Here is a 21,484-nt window from a genome sequence, read left to right as displayed (position 1 = left end):
AAAAACAGTGTGTGTGTGTGTATGTGTGTGTGTGTGTGCGTGTGTGACAGCTGCATGCACGTCGGCAGCAGAGTGAAGAATGAAAAAATGAAACTACAGACGACGTATCGACTCTATTAACTCACTGTCTCTTCATATAATACACTCCCTATAACTATATTTACACCCACACACCCACACAGACTCATTCATCTGCTGCTCTAGTTGTTTATCTATCACTTATCTGCTCTACAGAGATTTATTTATTTGGTTGTGTAACATAAATGCGTCATTATCAGCATTTACTTCTGTATTTTAGGTTTATTTATTGCTGTTAAAATGACTTTTTATTGGCTTTTACCTGCTTCTTCCATGTATTCTTCATTATTTTATAGATTTATTATTCATAATCTAAGAGCATTGGTGTCATTCTCATTCTGCTGTCTTGAGCTGGGAATAAAGGTTGAAGAGTTTGAATTTGATCTATTCCATACCCAGAGGGAGCAGTGAACAGCTCATATTAAATAACAGAGTAGAGTTAATGTTTAACCGGCCGTCCTGACATGACACATTATGATGATTATGGTTCTGCATCATTAACTCGATCCTGTTCAGCTGGATTTATTCAAACAGCTGCTGCTCACTCACATCAATTCATTCACATGTTTTCTTTCTTTTTTTTTGCAACAATAACATTTAAGATCTGCTGATCAATTATTCAATATCTACATTCCTGTAAACACCCACATCCACAGCTGTTATTAAATATTAATTCACTTCATTCAGCACTTTGGTTTGTAATCGACGCTACGCTGACAGTGAACGCATCGTAACGGACATAAACACACACAGGCAGGTTGGCGCTGCGGCGGCTAATGCTAAAAATGATGCTTATACGTAACCAGTCATCCTGTATTAACTGAGTTAATTTGGTTAAATGCAAAGAGCTAAAAAAAAATGAATGAATGAATGAATGAATAACAATGAATATGAGGAAAAAAGATAAATAAAATACGATAGAAATATGCTTTTATACCCTACTATGTATAAGACAAAATAAAATATTTAGAGAAATAAAGTTAAATGGTGTTTTTTAATCAAATATATTCATGTGTTTTGAGGCGAGTGTGGATGTGAAACCTCTGTACATGTAGTTTTGTTTGGTAAAAAGTCTAAAAATGTCTTTAAAGTTTTTATAAGATCCTTTGGGAAAAGACTGTAATAAGTTTAATTGTTTAAATTTGTTTAAAGTTTTATTTCTGTTAAAGTTGAGAGACAGGAAGTGAAGTCTCCTACCTTGATGAGATGTTTGTTGACCCATTTCGTGAAGGTTTTCTTCTGCACCCGGTCTCGTTCGTCTGGAGAGAGAAAACAAACATGGAGGTCAGTGACATCATCCAGCGTTTGATGGAGTTATCGGCCGATTATTGGCAGATTATTGGGCAGATTACAGAGGATAAACCAACACACAGGGCAAAGTTTCCAGAAACACAAACACACGCTGCAGCTTCTCACAGTTTCAACACAACAACTGGACCACGTTCAGACGGCCGCCATTTTGGAAAGTAGCCTACTTTAAAATCTCTGCAAGTCAAAAACCTGATCTTATTTAATCCAGAGTTAATAAATCTGATTAATTTCTAAGGATTTACAGTACTTGAACACCCACGAGTTCATGTTACACAACTAACCAGTCGACAGAAACCAGTCCTGTGCACACATTCACTCATATTTTACAGATTTATGATCGACCTGCATCAATAACAGCAGAGCCATAAAACAACAGAGCCTGTTAGCATCGCAGCTAACTTCTGCTAACTAAGTCTCACGGTGCAAAGGCCACGGCGGGGTCAGAGACAGGTGACGTCACAGACGGATTAGTTCTGATTTCAGTCGACGGATCAACGGCAGGTCAGAGGGCAAAGGTCAAGACGAGGAGTCGCACGGTTTTAGCTGCTGTTGTTCGATGGGAAAACAACAGCAGCAGGAAAAATGATTATTATAGATGATTTAAGCAGCAGGTTGAAGGTGTTTTCAGACTCAGCAGCTCTGAGCTGATAAATATGGACGCCACAGGGAGAAGCTAAAGCGTCTTTTTCAGTTTGATATATTTGCATTTTCTTCCTATCTTGAAAAGGCCTGGGCAACGAGAAGAAGAGCTGCTGTAAAAAAGTTGCATGTACATTTGTGTGGCGGGTGATGTCGACAGGAAGGACTGTCTAGTTTTTGATGCTCTTATATATTAGTAAATGTGTCTCGTAATCCCATATGGGACATGAAAATAAAATATTCATTCATTCATATTATGGTCTGTATTAAAGCTGTACAGAAAAGAAAAATGAATTTGATTCCACTCTGGGTCATAAGATTAGTGTTATAACTCATCTATCAGATGATGGAGCCCAAACTTTGTGCAAAATTCTACTTTTGAGTAAATCCGAGATGAAAGTGGGGTAGTTTTTTTCCACATTGGATAATACAGGCGCACGGATTATACATCACACTGCTCACGATTCATCAACCACTGATATTGGATCTGTCATCCATCAATCAAACGTCTGAGACACACACACACACCGAGCTCGGTCTCGCCCCAAGCATTGAATATCTAAAACTTGTGCAGCAACTCGTGGAAACTGGTAGAAGGAGGCGACAAACAGGACAAACGGCCATTTCTGAACTCCTTTAACCATCATCATCATCATCATTGTTGTTGTTGTAGTTGAGGCTCAGTGTGTGTTTCTACAGTGAGTCTCCACAGGCCTGAACCATGAGGCAGCACAGCCAGGAATAGAGGCTGATGCTGGGCCTCCATGCACTCTCTTATCTCCTCCTCCTCTTTCTCCTCTCTCTCTCTTTCTCTCCCTCTCCTGTTCATATCAGTCTTGTCTGAGAGAAAACACAGACCCCGTCTCTCTCCTTCCTTTTCCCTCCATTCAGCTTCATATCTGACTTCCTGTGGACACTCACAACACTGAAACATCCTGCGAGGTGAAGTCGTCTCGTCTGCTTTTTCTGAAAAACTCACGTTGACGAGTGAGTGAGTTAGTGTGAAATAAAACTGAGAAGAAAAAAAGGTGTTTTCTCATTTCTAGTAAAAACTTGACAAGACGGGGATTTTTCTTTTCCCTCCAGTCAGATTTCAGCCAATCAGGAAGCAGCTTGCTACGTCGCTTCCTGTCGGTTGTTTATCTGCTGCCATGGCGACGCTGTTAAAAGAGAGAGAGAGAGAGAGCAGCCATGTGGAGAGACGGTATCACTTCCTCCTCCACTGATCTTGTTAGCTCTCTCCCTCCATATCTGCTACACACACACACACACACACACACACACACACACCTGTACAAACACACACACACAGACACACTAAACACACACACCTTTAACTCCTGAGCTCCAGAAGTAGAACGGATTTACAGAAGAGGAAGTTTGATTTAGGATTTAGACGTTAAAATATCTCCACTGGAGAAAAAACCAAGGTTAACACACACACACACACACACACGTTTACATAGTGGCCGAGGCTCCAGGCGAAGAACACACACACACACTCACACACACATATTTCAACACACTCTTGCAAAATAGTTTCACCAGCGACAGCGACAACGACAACACGCCTCGTTCCCAAAACCTGCTGGAGGAGCCGAGCTCGCTCCGCCAGAGGACACACACACACACACACACACACACACACACAGGGTATTAATATGTTAATAGGTCACACACACACACTAACACACAATCTAACACACACAGACACACTAATACACACTCATCAGGATAATAAATCCCTCAGGAATCAAACAAACCGAGCTGCAGGCGTGTGAGTGACAGACACAGACAGACACACAGGAGGGGATTGTTGAGACACACACACACTAATAACACACTAACTACACAACTACACACACAGACACACACACACACAGTTGTGCTGCTCTTTTGCCCCGACAACACCCACAATGATTAATAGAGACCCACATTCAGCCTCGGTTCAGTTGTTGTCGTCTCGTCACCGCCGAGCACCAACACACCGACACACCAACACGTGTTTCTGTGTGTCAACAACAACTACACACACACACACACACACATTTACACACACACATTTACACACACACACATTTACACACACTGACCTGCACAGCACATGAGCGAGTGCAGGTGTGCGTTGAGGCGACATTCACTCCGGTAGTCGGGCCACATGAGTGCAGCAGCAGCAGCAGCAGCAGCAGCAGCAGCAGCAGCAGCAGCAGCGGCAGCGTGCACCGTGTGTGTGTGTGTGTGTGTGACGTCACGGCGATGATGATGTCACAGCGTCCACGGCGACCAGTCTCTCTCTCTCTCTCTCTCTCTCTGTGGTTTAATCCCAGTGTGTGTCGCCCGGTCCCTCCTCTCTCTCCTCCTCGCTCTCTGCCATGTCAGACACACACACACTCTTCTTTTTTTTTCTTTCCACTAGCAGCAGTTGCTCCCTCTCTCTCTCTCTCTCTCTCTGACTCGAACACGTGTGTGTGTGTGTGTGGGTGTGTGTATGTGTCAAAGTCAGCTGAGGCTCCTCCCCCTCAGTCAGTTACACTCCCTCACCAGTCAGTGGCGCCCTCTCTCTCTTTCTCTCTCTCCTTCTCTTTCTGTCACTCTGTGTTTTCATTGGCTCTCTGGTTTCTGTTTATCTTCTCTTCTCTCTCTCTCTCTCTCTGTGCAACTTGTTCTCATGCTCGTTCGCCCTCTTGTTGTGTTTTTTATTTCCCGATGCACAGACCCACATCATCATCAGTTTAGATCCTGCAGGAACAGGATCAAAAATAAATTCTGCACAAAAAAAATGAAAAAAAAATCCATTTATGATGATGTAATCCACTCAGTTTGTTCTGCACACACACACACTCACACACACACACACACACACACACTAGTGCTGGTTGAGGTTGACATAATCCAGATGCAGCAGCTGTTCAGCATCTCTGCTTCCTGCTGCAACGCTTTCTCTCCTTATGAGGAAAAACAAAGGGAAAACACACAAAAAAAAGAAGGTAAAGACCAACAAAGTGTTGCAGCAGCGTTAGCAACGTTAGCATCGTTAGCTCTGCAGCTTCTTGGAGGAAACAGACGGAGAAGAACGTGTTTTGTGAGTCGTTGTTGGTCTCTGTTGGAGCCGAGCTGACATGTTCAATTAAATATGAAGAGGAAAGAAGAGGAGCTGTACATCACAACATCCCATCATCTCATTATTGTGTTTCTGATTTCCTTTTTTTTGGCTTTCAGGCACAAACAGCAAAGTGTTGCAGCGTTAGCAACGTTAGCAACGTTAGCTCTGCAGCTTCTTGGACCTTTAATTAAATATGAAGAGGAAAGAAGAGCAGCTGAACAACATCCCATCATCTCATTATTGTGTTTCTGATCCTGTGTGTTGGGTTTTTTTTCCCCTTTTTTTGTCTTTTCAGGCACCAACAGCACAGCAGAGGCCTGAAGCTGAAGCTGAAGCTGCCTCCAGCCTTCAGGCACAAAAATATCGTCCAATCACATCGTCCGTCCGGTTTCTCTCCACGGCCTCAACTCAACTCAACTCAACTCGACTCATGATGTGTTCATGGCTCTGTCTGGAAATAGCTCCGACTGCAGCTCCCAGTTATTTCTGCTCCGTCATGTTTTCAGGAAAGAAAAAAAAAGGAGAAAAAAAAAGAAAAAAGAAAAGAAAAAGAAAAGAAAACTCAGCCGAGTCAGGAATCAGCAGCGATGACGGAGAGATGGAGCGTCATGTGACCAGGAAGTAGCTATGACATCATCACCACTCCTGCTCCTGTTTCCCCCTCAGGCAGCTTCACTCCTTTATTTCTATCCCTCCTTCTTCCTCCTCTTCTTCTTCCTTCTCTTCTTCCTCTTCCTTTTCTTTTCCTTCACACTCCTCTTCCTCTTCCTCTTCCTCTCCTCCTCTGCTCTCTCTCCATTTCTCTTCCAGGGGACCGTCAGTCAACAACACTAAAAATACCAGACGGAGCTTATAGGCTACGTCTCTAATACCAGGCAGCGTGCTGCTTATCCCTCACTCCCTCCCTCGCTCCCTCCTTCTTCTCCTCCTCCTCCTCCTCCTCCGTTATCACCTCTAATCTTCCCTCTCTTCTGGCCTTGTCTTCCGGTCTTCTGGCTTCTCTCTCTCTCTCCTCCTCTTCTTCTGATTCAATTAAAATTTACAACTGGGGTGATTTCCGAGTGTCTTCCTTCCTTCCTTTTCCTCCATCACTCCATCATCATCTCTCCCCCCTTCCTCTTCCAACTCCCCCTCCCTCTCCCTTTCTCTCCTCTTTCTCTCTCTGTGGTGACACTCAAACACTGGCACCAGCCTCCATCCTTCTTTTCATCCTTCCTTTTCTTTTCTTTTCTGTTCTCCTCTCCAGTGACGAGTCGACCTCTGCATGTTAAACGTCTTGTGAAGCAGCAGAACCGGTTCATTCCGGGTCAGAACCGGCTCAGCAACTGACTGAACTGGGACATTTTTTAAACTTTTATAACATTTTTACAGAATTTAATTTTTCATTATCTCCTCTATCTCTCTCTCTCAGTCTCAGTCTCAGTCTATGTCTCTCTCCCCCAGCTGGAGAAGCTCTATGTCGTCAGCCACAAGCCGCCGGTCATCAGATTAAGATCAAGTCCAATCTGCCCACCTGGACACACACCTGACACACACACACCTGACTGACACACACACCTGACACACACACACAGCATCAACTAGTGTAAAACTGAGCTGAAACAAACAGACTGTCTCTTTACTTGGCTGAAATCACAAAACACGACAGAAACAGGTCGTTTCTATGACGACGGTGAAGGTTGAATCACAGTGTTGGATTGTTTTTGTGCATCATAAATGTAGGCTAAATGTTGTGTAACAATAAATCACATTTGTGTTTTTACTATTATAGGCTACTATTTTACTATTTATTGTTTTAATAGATCTTTACTTTAATTTGAACTTTAATTTTATGCAGTATTGTCATTTCATCTCTTTGTATTGATTAGATTAGATTAGATTTTATTCTATGCCACTCACTTTATCTTATTTTTATCCACTGCAAACTGAAAATTGTTGAGTGTGAGACAACGCAACAAAGTTTTACTTGAAAATTGTGTGTCTGTCTCTGTCTAAATGTGCTTTTTTGTTTATTTATAATATATTTTTCTTATCTTTTGTATAAAAAGTGCCCTATAAATAGAGTTTGATTGATTGTGCTGCTGCAGAAACAGCAAAAAAAACACATTTGTTTGGTCAAAAACTCCAAAAAATATAATTTCTACATAATTTCTATATTTTTTTTAATGCAAAAACAACTTATCCATCTTAAATTAAAATTATTTTAATTTTTTTTAGTTTTATTGAAGTTTTCCTGCAACATCTGATCTCTGTCATGTTGTCTGTGTCTCATTAACCCTTCACTGTCTCCTGCTGAGGCTGTAATACTTTTATCATTGATTGATACTTTTAATACTGAATGAGATGTTGGTTGTTGATATTATGGGCTGGAGCGTAAAACCCTGGTGATCACAGAGAAAGTGGGAAACCACCATGTTTTACATGTTGTGTGAATTTTAACCACATTAACACACACACACACACACACACACACACACACACACACACACAAGGGCGGTTTACCACTGTGTCTCTACTTCCTGTGACGAGAACACACACTGTCACAGACTCATGAACACACACACACACACACACACACACACACACACACACACACACACACACACACACACTGCAGCTGTGTTACACCCCAGTCGCTCGTCAACAAGATCAAACCCAGTGAACCTGAGAGTCGAGTTTGAGTCAGAATCAGTCACAGTGAAACTTCACTCACTCATCAGGAAACATCCCATAATGCAACAGGCTTAACGACTTCAGCAGCACATGAATGCGCTTCAAACGGACACACACACACACACACACACACACACACATACACCCATATGAAAGTGTGTGTGGCTTCCTTCAACCACAGCTCCCTCCACTGACCACACGTGTGAACACACACACACACACACACACACTTAGAGACAGGAAACAGACAAACTGCACACGAGGGAGTTACTGAAAAGAAGAATTTCTACTTTTATATTCTATTTTTTTTATTATTTAAAGCTCTTAATTCTTTTTGTTGATGTCTGCTTCTTTTTTTTCTTTTCTTTTTTACTGTGTATGTCATGTAGACTACATGTTTGTACAAACAATAGAGATTAAATGTTTGTACTTTTAAAAAAATATATTTAAAAAATGTCTAAACTACATATTTGCACATTTATTCTGACATATATGTAAAGAAAAAATATCTCAACTACATATTTCAACAATTATTTTGGAATATATGTCAAATACAAATATCTAGACCACGTACTTTAACGGCATTTTTAAATCTATTTCAAAAGCAAATATCTGTTTTACATGTTTGCACATTTATTTCAGAATATAAGTTTAAAGCATATTGCAATTGCACATAGGGTATATCATAAAATATTTTGGCAAATATGTCACATATGGCCATTATTGTTCAGGGTTTTGATACTGTGGGTTTTACTAAGTTAGATTTCCATTAGCCACTGCACTACAACACCACACACCCCATAACCTCCTATCTTACAACGAGACGATACATAACACAACCACTACGACACAGAACTGATATATTCAACAGCTCCGTATAATTTCATTTAATGTAATAAATGTTAAGAAATGAATGTAATAATCTTTCCACAGTGAAATAAAATGAGTCACAGAGAAAACGACTGATAGAAATAAAAGTGGTCTTCATTTCTATTCCAGAAAACTTTCATAATATTCACTCTTCACCGCTGTTCCTTGTGTAAAAGCACCATCTATCTTTTTTAAAGCACATTAAAGGGATAGTTCAACATTTTGGCAAATTGGCCCATTGCCATAATCCCTATAGTCATAGCAGTAGGTTCATTGGCTTTAATTGTCGGTGCAAGCTATCTTTAGAACGGCGGAGCAGAGCGGCGAGCTGATTTCTCATGGGATTTCTTGGTTTCCCTCATCAAATACACAATCCAACAACTCCACAACGCTCTGGTGGACAAGTTGTGACCTGCACATTCACCACGCTATGAGATAATAACACAACGTTACCACACAGAGTTGTTTTAGAGGGAAATTCATGCAAAACCGCTGATGCGCGTTGCCTTCAGGGACAGTTTTTCTCTCTGCATTTCCCTCGAAAACAACTGAGAAAACGACTGATTGAAATAAAAGTGGTCTTCATTTCTATTCCAGAAAACGTTCATAATATTCACACTTTACTGCTGTTCCTTGTGTAAAAGTTAAAGTCGCTTAATGTGCTTTAACTTTTTCCTTGTGTAAAAGTTAAAGCACATTAAACGAGTTGCTGATTTTCAAGAAATGAGATACGTTCGATATATAAAACTCTTCCTCTTGTCCCTGTTGCTGTTCCTCTCTACAACACAGTGTGCAGTACATTTCCTCCTCATGTTCCTGAGTCATGGACTAGTTATTAGGTTGTGGGCAGTTTTTTTTTTGGGGGGGGGGGGCTTTAATTAGATCAGAGTCACAGCGAGAGGCCGAGAGGAAAGTTGGCACAGCCGATCGACCTTATTGATCCGCTCTGTTATGTCACGTCAGATCTTCCTCTAAAAACCAGACACGTGTCCTCGGTCGCTCTCTGACAGGAGTTTCCACTGAAAAACTCAGAGCTGGACTTTTTTATTTTATTTTATTTTTTACTCTAGCAGCCATTAGCCATTAGCGCTGCTGTCGATTAGCAGCAGCAGCAGCAGCAGCAGCTACTGGAGCAGAGGCACTAACATCGTGTCAGTGTAGTGGAGATAAATGTAATAAACACAGTGGACAAGGCTATAAATCAACTCTAAGCACTGAAGCTACACAGAATAAAAATAAAAAACAACTGGAATTTGTTTAATTCTGCAGAAACGTGTGGTTGCATCAGTGTTTACCACCAGACAGACAGAGGCCAAAGCAGCTCGTTGGCAGCGCTGCAGCTCCCTGTTTAAAGTCTAGTTACACAGCATGAACAAGACATAGATGGACATGTGAGCTGCAAACACACACACACACACACACACACACACACACACTGTGGTCTCCAGGTTGAATTACATACACACACAGATTTCAAAAGTCGAGGAAACATCAGAGCTTTTCAGCCAAATATGGAAGATGGAGCCGCTCTGAGTCACAGAGGAGGAGGTGAGAAACAATGATGAGCAAGAGAAAAGAAAGAAAAGAAAGAAAAAAAAGCTTAAAAACTAAGAGTGTGTGTGTGTGTGTGAATGTGTAAAAACAAGTTAGTGTGTTAGTGTGTGTGATGGACGGAGCTGAAAGAGGAGAAACCCCGGTGTCGTTGCACTTTAAAGCAGCTTCACATTCCACTTTAACTAAAATAGAAGCTGCAGCAACGTGGAGCAGCGTTAGCGTTAGCATGGAGCTAACAGGCAGAGCAGAGTGGAGCAGTGAACTCAACTCAACACACTGTAAAACTAGAAATTAAAAAAAAGGAGAAGCCGAGTGAGGGGTCTGTTACATAAATGGCAAAGGGGGCGGAGCCTAAACAGGAAGCACATGGAGCTGATGTTAAAGCAGCCCCCACCCACCCCTCTTCTCTTCTCTTCTCTTCTCTTCCTCCTCCTCTTCCCCATCGGAGGTAAATCAGAGCAGAAGAGGAAGAAGAAGAAGTGACAGAGAGAGAAGGAAACAGGTTGGTTGTCGTTATTTACCTTTGTCGACTAAACCACGGCGGCGGCGGCGACGGTAAAACCAAACTCCAGCCGCCGTCAGGAAGTGAAAAGCGACGACGAGGACGGGTGCGATGACGGCCGGGTCGGTCAGACAGTCCATCGTACGGTATCCCCAACTAAACCTCAACTAACTAAACTAAACTAAACTAAACTAAACTAAACTAGTGTAAACTTCAACTAATAAACCTCCAGCTGCTCCACAACTGGAACGACCCACACAGGAGGAGCGTCCCTGAACGCCTCGTCGTCTTCACTATCGTCTCCACAGCATCTTCTCTTCTTTTTCTTCCAGCTCTAAACTACTGCAGCTCTAAACTTCTCCGTCCTCCTCTCCATTCACAAGCCCTCCCTCCCTCCTCCTCTCCTCCCCTCCTCCCCCCCCACCAACACCATGCCTCCCTCTCTCTCTCTCTCTGTTTCTCACTCTCTCTCAGCCTCTCTCGCCCTCTCACACTCTCTCAGTGAATTCCTTTCCCCTGAAACAAGCGGCTGGTCTGAGGCGAGGCGGCCGCCATAAACCAGCAAATACATGAAAAAAATGGGACTAATCAGACGGAAATGTGTGTGTGTGTGTGTGTGTGTGTGTGTGTGTGTGTGTGTGTGTGTGTGTGTGTGTGTGTGTGTGTGTGTGTGTGTGTGTGTGAAGTTGCCCCACAGAAGGAAACCACATGCCAGGCAGATACACACACTCATCTTCCTGTGTGTGTGTTTGTGCATGTGCATGTATTTCTATTTAGCATGTTAAGTCATGTTATATATTTGTGTATGAGCAGATTTTTACCAAATTTCACACCCGGAAGAGTGTGTGTGTGTGTGTGTGTGTGTGTGTGTGTGTGTGTGTGTGTGTGTGTGTGTGTAGGTGTGTGTGTGTGTGTGTGTGTTTACCCCCGTTGCTATGGGTGCGTGAACGCTGCATCCTGGCTGTGATATTTATTCGCAGCTATCTTTGAATGATGTCTGCTGACTGTGACGGTGCGTTCAAAGGCTTCAGACACGGGCGGCCATTAAGCCAAGGTGATGATAGTGTGTTTGCATGTGTGTGTGTTAGTGTGTGCGTTTTAGTGCGTGCATGTGTCTGTGTGTGTGCATGTTAGAGACATTGCAGCATGATTCAGCATGATTCAGGCAGCAGACCAGAGGGCAGGGGGTCCTCGGGTTACCGTCACCCCGCAGAGAATTGTATGCATGTGTGTGTCTGCGTGCATGTGTGTGTGTGTCTGCGTGCATGTGTGTGTGTGTGTGTGTGTCTGCGTGCATGTGTGTGTGTGTGTTATCAGCTCCGCTCTGAAAAGAAAGCCACTGACATTTTCACTCCTAGCAACCTCCAGACCAAACAACAAACAACCACAATCGACCCCGACAACGTTTCATTTTCCTCCTCCTCCGCTCTCGGTCTCAGCCGTCGTCATGGCGACTTCAATTCATCCGATACGATTAGATGCGATAAAAAGTTTTCAACCCTAACACATAGATTAAAGAAGAAAAAAAAAAACCCTAGTTGGTGGTGTGTGTGTGTGTGTGTGTGTTGCAGCAGCGGTGATGTGATGGCTGTGTAATCACTGAGTCATTTCCTGATCAGAACCAGAACCAGAGATGAGGTCATGGAGACCCGATCCCGGTGCCAGCTGTTTGTTGTCGTGGTGATGATGATGATGCAGCGGTTTCCAACACTGAGGATCAGCTGGTCACTTCTTGTTACAGGACTACATTACCCAGAGTTCCTAGAGGGCTGAAAATGAGCTCTGTATGTGACCAATTAAGGTTCAAACTTTCTCTAAAACGAAGTCAAACTTAAAATTTATGAGTCTTTGTGAAAGGAGAGAAGAGAACTACATTACCCAGAATCCCTTCTGTTTCAAGATACATCTGATTAAGAGGTTCAAACTTTGTTGAAACAAAGTTGCTAAAGCTTAAAATGTATGAGTCCTTGCTAAAGGAAAGATGAGACTACATTTCCCAGAATCCTTTCTGTCGCATAATAACCTCTGTGTGTCGTGAAGAAGCTCGTCTAAAAGTCTAACTTAGATTTCTCTACCTTAGAGTAAGCCTTAACTTTTTAATTTAGCCTATTGCAGAAGAAAAGAACTACATTACCCAGAATCCCTTCTGTTCCTAGATACATCTGATTAAGAGGTTCAAACTTTGTTGAAACAAAGTCGCTAAAGCTTAAAATGTATAGCAAGATGAGACTACATTTCCCAGAATCCTTTCTGTTGTGAAATAACCTCTGTGTGTCGTTAATGAGCTCCTAAATGTGAAAGTCTAACTTAGATTTCTCTACCTAGATTATTGCAGAGGAAAAGAACTACATTACCCAGAATCCCCCTGTCCCCTCAAAATTAAAACCTCTAAATGTTTGTGAACAAGATAAAGGGAAGAACATTTCCCAGAATCCTTTCTGCCCAAGAAATGACCCTCCATGTGTCTGATAATAAAATGGTCAAACTTTTTCCTAATGATATTAAGTTTAAAAATGTGTGAGAACTACATTACCCAGAATCCTTTTGGTTGCTAAATAACCACACACTTAAACTGACAAAACAAACACACACGTAAACAAAAGGACTTCCTGTTTGAAATGAGAATAAAAACTGAGATTTACAGAGAAAAGAAGAAGTGAAACTGATCAACACTGGTCTGAGTGTGTTAGAGTGAGTTGTCACCACTGTGTGGCAGAAGAGACCAACATGTGTGTGTTTGGCTGCCGAGCCTCGGACAACACACACTCTGACAGCACACTGACAGCACACACACATGAAGCTGCTGCTCACACACACACACACACACACACACACACACACACACACACTGAATATCACAACAGCAGCTTTTCTATCAATTATTACGTTTACAGACAGGTTTGATCTGCACACACACACACTCGTCATTGATGTTCACATATTCATATAAACACTCCCAGCTGCAACTGGTTCAAAACAAAGCAGCGGTGTGACATTATTTAGTGGTTTCAGAGCCAACGTTAGAAGAATGCATGACTCTCTGTCTTGGTTTGATGTAAAACACAGACTTCTGTATCTGTACTCCTTCATGACTTTTTTTAGTTTGTTTTAACCACAAAGAGTCCATATATTTTATATGAAAAATGTTCTTTTAGTACAGAGACACGCAGCTGAAGGTCATTTTATTTGACCAAAACATAAAACTACATCAACCAGGAACAAAGTCATATGGAGCAATCCAAGAATGGAACTCACTGCCAAGTTATATTAAACAACTAAATAATATATATGCTTTTAAAAAAAGCTCTAAAGAACATGACTGAAAAATGAACTTCCATTAATCATGATGTTGTACTTGATATAAGGATATGGGTTATAGTAGAAGTATAAGGGTAGTGGTTATAGTAGAGTCAATTAATTATTTGTGGAGGGGTATTATTATATTATGGAAACCTGGTTGGAGCTATCTTGTCTTATTTTGTTGTTTTGTCGGTCATGTATTGAATGTATGTAATGTTGTTGGGGTATACTGTATATTGTTTTGTATTTGTCTATGTGGTCTATACATTGTCTGTATGTATTTGTTTGTGTTGTTTTATGTCTATGTCTATATTGTCCAGTCTGAGTGTGTATTATTTTATTGTCTCCATGTACTGTATATGTTTTGGACCCCAGGGAGAAGAGCGGATGCTAATGGGGATCTTAATCAACACAAACATAAACACACACACAACAGCCAGTGTACTCTGAGCTTCTCTGAATTGAAGATATTTCACTTCACACATGTAAAAAAAGAAAAGAAAATTGATTAGTCAGCGTTTCCTCCTGTCACATGAATGAAAGCGTGTGTGTGTGTGTGTGTGTGTTCGCTCTCAGGGTCAAGAGGTCAGGGCTGGACCCCTCCCACTCCTGCAGAAAACGCTGCGTCTGGGAACTTCAGCCACACACACACACACACAAACACACACACACACACACAGCCTGGGGATGATGTCATACAACAGGACGAAGGATAAGAAGGAGAAGAAGCAAAAGGAGGAGGATGGAGGGATGAGAGAGAGTGTAGGAGGTGTAGAGACACTACAGTTGTTGTTTTGTGTCGGTGGTGAATGAATCTTTTCATTCAGATATCAGAGAGAGAAATCTCACACTCACAGACACACACAGCCTTTTGTGAGTGATGTGTGTGTACACTCTCACTGTCTCTGTTTCACTGCTGTGGCTCAATCTGATCCATCACCTGATGCTGTTTTAGCCGTTAAAGGGATAGTTCAACATTTTGGCAAATTGGCCCACTGCCATAATGACAAAAAAGGTAAATTCATGCAAAACTTGCTGATGCGTGTTGCCTTCAGGGACAGTTTTTCATCAAGCAGTCTCTGTATTTCCCTCTAAAACAACTCTGTGTGGTAACATTGTGTTATTATCTCATAGCGTGGTGAATGTGCAGCTCACAACTTGTCCACCAGAGCGTTGTGGAGTTGTTGGATTGTGTATTTGATGAGTTTGATGGAGGGAAACAAACCAAGAAATCCCATAATGAGCCTCCGTAGCGTAGCTCTGAGCAGCTCACAGCTCTGCTCCGCCGTTCTAAAAACACTTTGCACCGACAATTAAAGGTAACGAACCTACTGCTACGACTATAGGGGTTATGGCAATGGGACAATTTGCCAAAAATGTTGAACTATCCCTTTAAATTATGTCGCTGCGATATTGTTTATACGAGGCGGTGTGTGTGGTGTGTGTGTATATGTGTGTGTGTGATGCTGCAGCTTGTTCCTCCCTCCCCCCAGTACAGCTCAGTTCCTCCAGTCAGCATCCTCTATAGAAAGTCAGCAAGGTCACCCTGACACACACACACACACACACACACACTGAACCTGTAAGTACAGACCTGCTGTCCTGCACACACACACACACACACACACACACACACACACACACACACACACACGACTACACTGTGACCAACCTCCTCTTCTCCTCACACACACACCCACACACACACAGTCAGAGCTATAAAATGATGTGCATATGGAAATACACCACAGGGCCGACCACACACACACACATATACAGTAGACGCACACACACACACACACACACACACAGACACAGACACACACACTACATTGTTCACACGCTGCAGAACATGAATCATGAATTCATGCTCTGCTGCTCCGATTCTTCTACTCGTCTTCTGAATAATAAAACAGAAACACGTCTGACGCTGCTACAGTGAGTCTGGGTGTACGTACGCTCTTATTTTGAAAGTGACAGAGAAACAGGAAGTCAGAGACGATGACAGGCCACAGGTGACAACGCAGCAGCCGCCATTATTATTATTATTATTATTCTGTCTGGAATAAAAAAAGACGTTGAAAGAAAAACGTCTTGTTTCCGTGTCGACAGCATCATCACAGCTGTGTGAGGAGGAAACAGGAGATACATGTGGTGACGGGGGGAAGGAAGGAGGGAGGGAGGGAGGGAGGGAGGAGAGGAGGAGGAGGAGGAAGAGGAAGAGGAAGAGGATGAACACATCACAGTGATGAATCCTCCGTCCTTGGACTTTCATGTCCACAGAGCTGCAATAAAAACCACAGACGTCCTCGACCTCGTCCCGTCTCATCAGACCCCCCTCAGTCTGGGACGGTTCAACACCACATCACTGACACACACACACACACACACACACACACAATGATATAGGGCTGCAACTAACGATTATTTATCGTATTATTTAAACAATTAATCGACTGATTAGTTGTTTGGTCAATAAAATGTTAAAAAATGTTGAAAAATGTCAATCAGTGTTTCCCAAACCACCAGACGACGTCCTCATGTGTCTTGTTTTGTCCACAAACCAAAGAGAAACTAGAAATATTCACATTTAAGAAGCTGAAACCAGAGAATTTGGACATTTTTTCCTTAAAAAACGACTCAAACTGATGTTCAATTATAAAAATAGTTGACTATTGTTGATTAATCGATGACTTGTTGCAGCTTTAATCTGATATAAGAGCGGCTGCAGTCGTGTGAATAAAACATCCGATGCTCGACATCCATCCTCCTACGCTGCAGCAGCTGTGTGACCTCTGACCCCCCCACTGGGGAAACACAGCACAAACACTTCCTGTCTGGAAACCAGAGCCCCGAGCTGCTGCTGCTGCTGTTAAAGCTGCTGCTGCTCCAGGTCCGATCCGCTCAGACCGACAGCACCGGGAGAGGACGAACAAACTGGATCTGTCTCTGTGCATGTTTTTATTTTTTGGTGCACGAACAGCTGATCCAGAGTCTGCAGTGCACAGCGGTGCAGATAGGGGGCGCTCTGGGTCCAGACTCTCAGCAGCAGCAGCAGCAGCAGCAGCAGCAGAGCCGCTTTCCCTCCAACTGCTGCACCACTGATTCTCTCCTTCAACTGCACAAACTGCACAACAGCAAAAGTCCAAACTCTTAAATTCTCTTTTTGAAACCAGATCTAGATGTTTGTTCTGTCTCTGGACTCAAAAAGTCACCAGAACAGCAAACAAACAAACAGACACACACACACACACACACACACACACACAAACAAACAGACACACACACACACAGCGTCCTGAGCTCAGACTGCTGTGAAATGAACAGTAGAAGAAGCAGAGGAGCAGTCACACACAGAGAGAGACAGTTCATCTCCATCCAGACAAATGGATTTGGCGTCGCCGGGTCAACCAGGCTGGAGCGATGAGCCTCAGACTGAGAGATAATCACAGAGAGGAGCCACGGACCTGATCTGATCTGATCTGGTCTGACCCAGGCTCAGTCCGCAGAGACACACACAGAGCTCATCACTAACTACTGCAACACTCAACTCTCACAGAGGAGAAGATATAACATATCAACATGACAGTCAGACGCTACAGGAAGTTCATCTCACTGCTGCCAACATGTAAAATACTTCTAAACATCATAAATACACACAAATAAAACAAAGTGCATGTGTTCAATGGGCTCATCTTGTGGAATAAATGCAAATAATCCAATGCAATATCATTTAAATCCTGCAGTATCCAAACCACAGGAGCTACAGGAGGTCACAGGTCAAACCAGGGCTGGAAGGACGACTGTCTGCAGGAATGTAATCTAGTACAGTTACTAGTTAGCTACTTTTAAAAAGTGTTTTTCTCATAATGATAAAAATAAATAAAAGACACTGGTGACAAGTTTAACGTCCTGATCTGACAACGTGTCCAAGCAGGTTCCATGTGTAGCCCTGGGCGCTGCATGGTGCATACGTCCTGTTTCTAAACTCAGTAATCCCAGTCTTTACAACATAAAGCTGCTGATACATATGTGACGTTCCTCCTACAGCATTATTAAAAAATAAAAAAGGAAAAACAACTATTCCAACTGAAATCACCTTTTTTTTGCATAGCTTAAATCTGCAGCCTTTAATTTTATGTTATATTTATATATCTAAATATAGATACCGGTAGATATTTATAGCCTGTCATGTTGTAATAGAGTCTGTTACAGCTTCAGCCGCTGGTGAGTGACTAAGTCTGTGGTGGGATGATCCGTTACCGCCGCCGACGGATCACTGAGGAATGTTTTGACGGGAGAACTGAGCGGATCGCTGCACTGAGAGACGACGAGAGCCAGGAGCACTGTTCCCTCTAAGGTGTTTTACTGCTCCACCTCTTTGCCCAGAAGACTAAAAAAAGTTGCACACTCAAACATCCCCGACTAGTTGACTGTTTATTTCTCCCTCATGTGGCTTCGAACTGTGAAATTTATGACCTTAACCGTGGTCTGTCTAATGCAACTACCATTTTGCTTGAGAATTATTATTACTGTTCATATCAAGATGCTTCTGTGCCAAGAGTTGATGACACCAACTTGATGTTAGTTATTTTTTGACATAATTGTTCATATGGCAATAAATGCAAGATCTATTTTGCCAAAACAATATTGTATTTTGTTATCATTAACTGTAACTGACCTAGATATGGAGCAGCCTTTAATGTTGTCAAAATAATCTGTTATTAATCATTATAGTAATAGCCAATTGTATTGATATGTGGAGTTGGAGAGGTGAGGCCAGAGCACCAGCATGTGGACGTAGCTACTGTGTTCGCCTAAGCTGTCGCTCACAGTCGCTCAAGCAGCTCATCAGGGGAGTTGAACTTCTGCTCAGGAGTTTTGAAAATTAGAGGGAACAATGACCAGGAGTCCTCAGACAGACAGACAGACAGACAGACAGACAGACAGACAGACAGACAGACAGACAGACAGACAGACAGACAGACAGACAGACAGACAGACAGACAGGTAGACAGACAGACAGACAGACAGACAGACAGACAGACAGACAGACAGACAGACAGACAGACAGACAGACAGACAGACAGACAGACAGACAGACAGGTAGACAGACAGACAGACAGACAGACAGACAGACAGACAGACAGACAGACAGACAGACAGACAGACAGACAGACAGACAGACAGACAGACAGATAGATAGATAGACAGACAGACAGACAGACAGACAGACAGGTAGACAGACAGACAGACAGACAGACAGACAGACAGACAGACAGACAGACAGACAGACAGACAGACAGACAGACAGACAGACAGACAGACAGACAGACAGACAGACAGACAGACAGACAGACAGACAGGTAGACAGACAGACAGGTAGACAGACAGACAGACAGACAGACAGACAGACAGACAGACAGACAGACAGACAGACAGACAGACAGGTAGACAGACAGACAGGTAGACAGACAGACAGACAGACAGACAGACAGACAGACAGACAGACAGACAGACAGACAGACAGACAGACAGGTAGACAGACAGACAGACAGACAGACAGACAGGTAGACAGACAGACAGACAGACAGACAGACAGACAGACAGACAGACAGACAGACAGACAGACCCCGAGGTGCCATTAAGAGCTTAGAGGAGAGGAGGATGAAACAGGAGGAGAGTCCGTGTGGCTGTGGCCCCTCGTTAGATGAACTAACAAGACAGGATTAACAGGAGGTGACTGCAGGACACACACACACACACACACACACAGACACACACACACACACACACAGAGACACACACACACACACACACACACACACACACACACACACACACACACACACACACACACACACAGGAGACAGTGTGTGTGAGTGGTGAACAGTGGGACATCGTGGACACGTCCGGACACAGACCTGAGGTCAGCTCAGAGCTACGTCTCCGTCCTGTGATGACAGACCTGTTACATTCCTGGTTACCGTGCCAACAATCATGTCAAAACCCCCTTCCCAGCTGTTTTACGGTTGGCTGAGTTTCAGGAAGTGTTGGACGGGGTTTTTTTTTTTTTTCTGAGGCCACAGGAGAGAAACAAAAAGGACAAAAGTCTTTCAATCATTTCTGAACTCTGGGCGTCAAACTATCCAAAACTTTATGGAAACTGGAGCTGGTGGACGGACAAATGAAAACTCTGAGAGGAAGAAGAACGAGACGACGCAGGAGGAGGGAAACTTTCTGCACTCACACGCTCACAACACAAACTGAGCCAAAGCTCTTGTTTGGTGGAAACAAAACCCAATTACCCCCCCGTCCCCCCCGTCCCCCCGTCCCCTGTCTCACCCGTCCCCCCGTCCTCTGTCTCACCCGTCCTCCACCACAGAGATCAGAGTGTGAACGTCCACTCTGTCCTCCCTCAGGACACAAACCAGAAATACACAGAGTGACGTCTACAATCAAGGTTATAATAGAGAGAGATGATTCAGCACTAAATATTATAATGATATAAAAACGTATATATGATGTAATAAGGACGGGAATACGATGTTGTTGCAGTTTTAAACATTTTGTGACATCCTGATGTAGTCATACGATGTGATATACGGTGTTTTTGCATCTGCAGATTACTGTATGTCCTGAAAGAAAAAACTTTATCGACACCTAATTTATCAAACGGGGTAAAGTTTTTTTTTGTAATTCTTGCACAATGGGACGAGACTCAGACAGACTTAGTTCAGTGCTGCAGTACTTGTTCCTATGGGGTTTGTCATTCGCGTTTTAAATGTAATAATAATAATAATAGACTTTATTTATAACGTGCTTTTACAAGTGCTCAAAGATGCTTACAAAAAAACACAATTAAAATATAGAACAATGTGGAGTAACACACAATAAAGATATCCAAACAATGTAGAAGGTTAAAAAAAAGACATAAAATGAAAAGAACAGTTTACAGATTAAAAGCCGGTACCGTCTCTGATGGGTTTGGGGAGTGAAATTTACATAATAAAAGATCAATAACTTGGCGACAAAATATTGTAATAGTGTTTGTGTATTGTTGTTTCATTCATTCCCGTTATATAACTATAGAATATGAGAAGTGAGAGTTTCTTCTGCTGCTAGAATCAACATCAGCCGGTATCGATCTGTAGGTTTCTGGTTGTTACATGATGGAGTTTGGTTTGGTTTGGTTTGGTTTGGTTTGGTTTGGTTTGCACGCAGCATGAGCACACACATACACACACACACACGACCTCTGACCTCTGACCTCTGACCTCCCTGAGTGGCTTTAACCGGCCGGTCACAGCCCTCTGACCAGAGTGTGTGTGTGTGTGTGTGTCTTGTGTGTCGCTTAGATAATCTAATCACACAGATTATGGACACACTTTTCCAGTCATCGCTGCTTCAATTTGGTCTGATAAACAACACACACACTCACACACACACAGATT

At 42.8% G+C, this 21,484-nt stretch overlaps 1 protein-coding gene across 19 annotated transcripts in view; it reads right to left on the bottom strand.

Annotated features, from left to right (window-relative positions):
• Window positions 1-21,484, bottom strand: part of LOC146977887 (microtubule-actin cross-linking factor 1-like) — a 356,186-nt gene that overhangs the window by 231,256 nt on the left and 103,446 nt on the right. For 17 of the 19 annotated variants that reach the window (XM_085790655.1, XM_085790669.1, XM_085790650.1 and 14 more), the window contains one exon: window positions 1,276-1,337. In XM_085790655.1, coding sequence (XP_085646781.1) covers window positions 1,276-1,337 — 62 coding nt within the window. Of the gene's footprint in view, window positions 1-1,275; window positions 1,338-4,121; window positions 4,205-21,484 lie in introns of those variants that run through there. The other 2 variants (XM_085790660.1, XM_085790666.1) reach the window with 1 other exon arrangement.

Source organism: Trachurus japonicus, chromosome 11 (assembly GCF_045865225.1).
Source record: "Trachurus japonicus isolate A0001 chromosome 11, Traja_1.0".
In the NCBI taxonomy this organism is placed as follows: Eukaryota; Metazoa; Chordata; class Actinopteri; order Carangiformes; family Carangidae; genus Trachurus; species Trachurus japonicus.
This window is presented reverse-complemented; position numbering and strand designations above follow the sequence as displayed.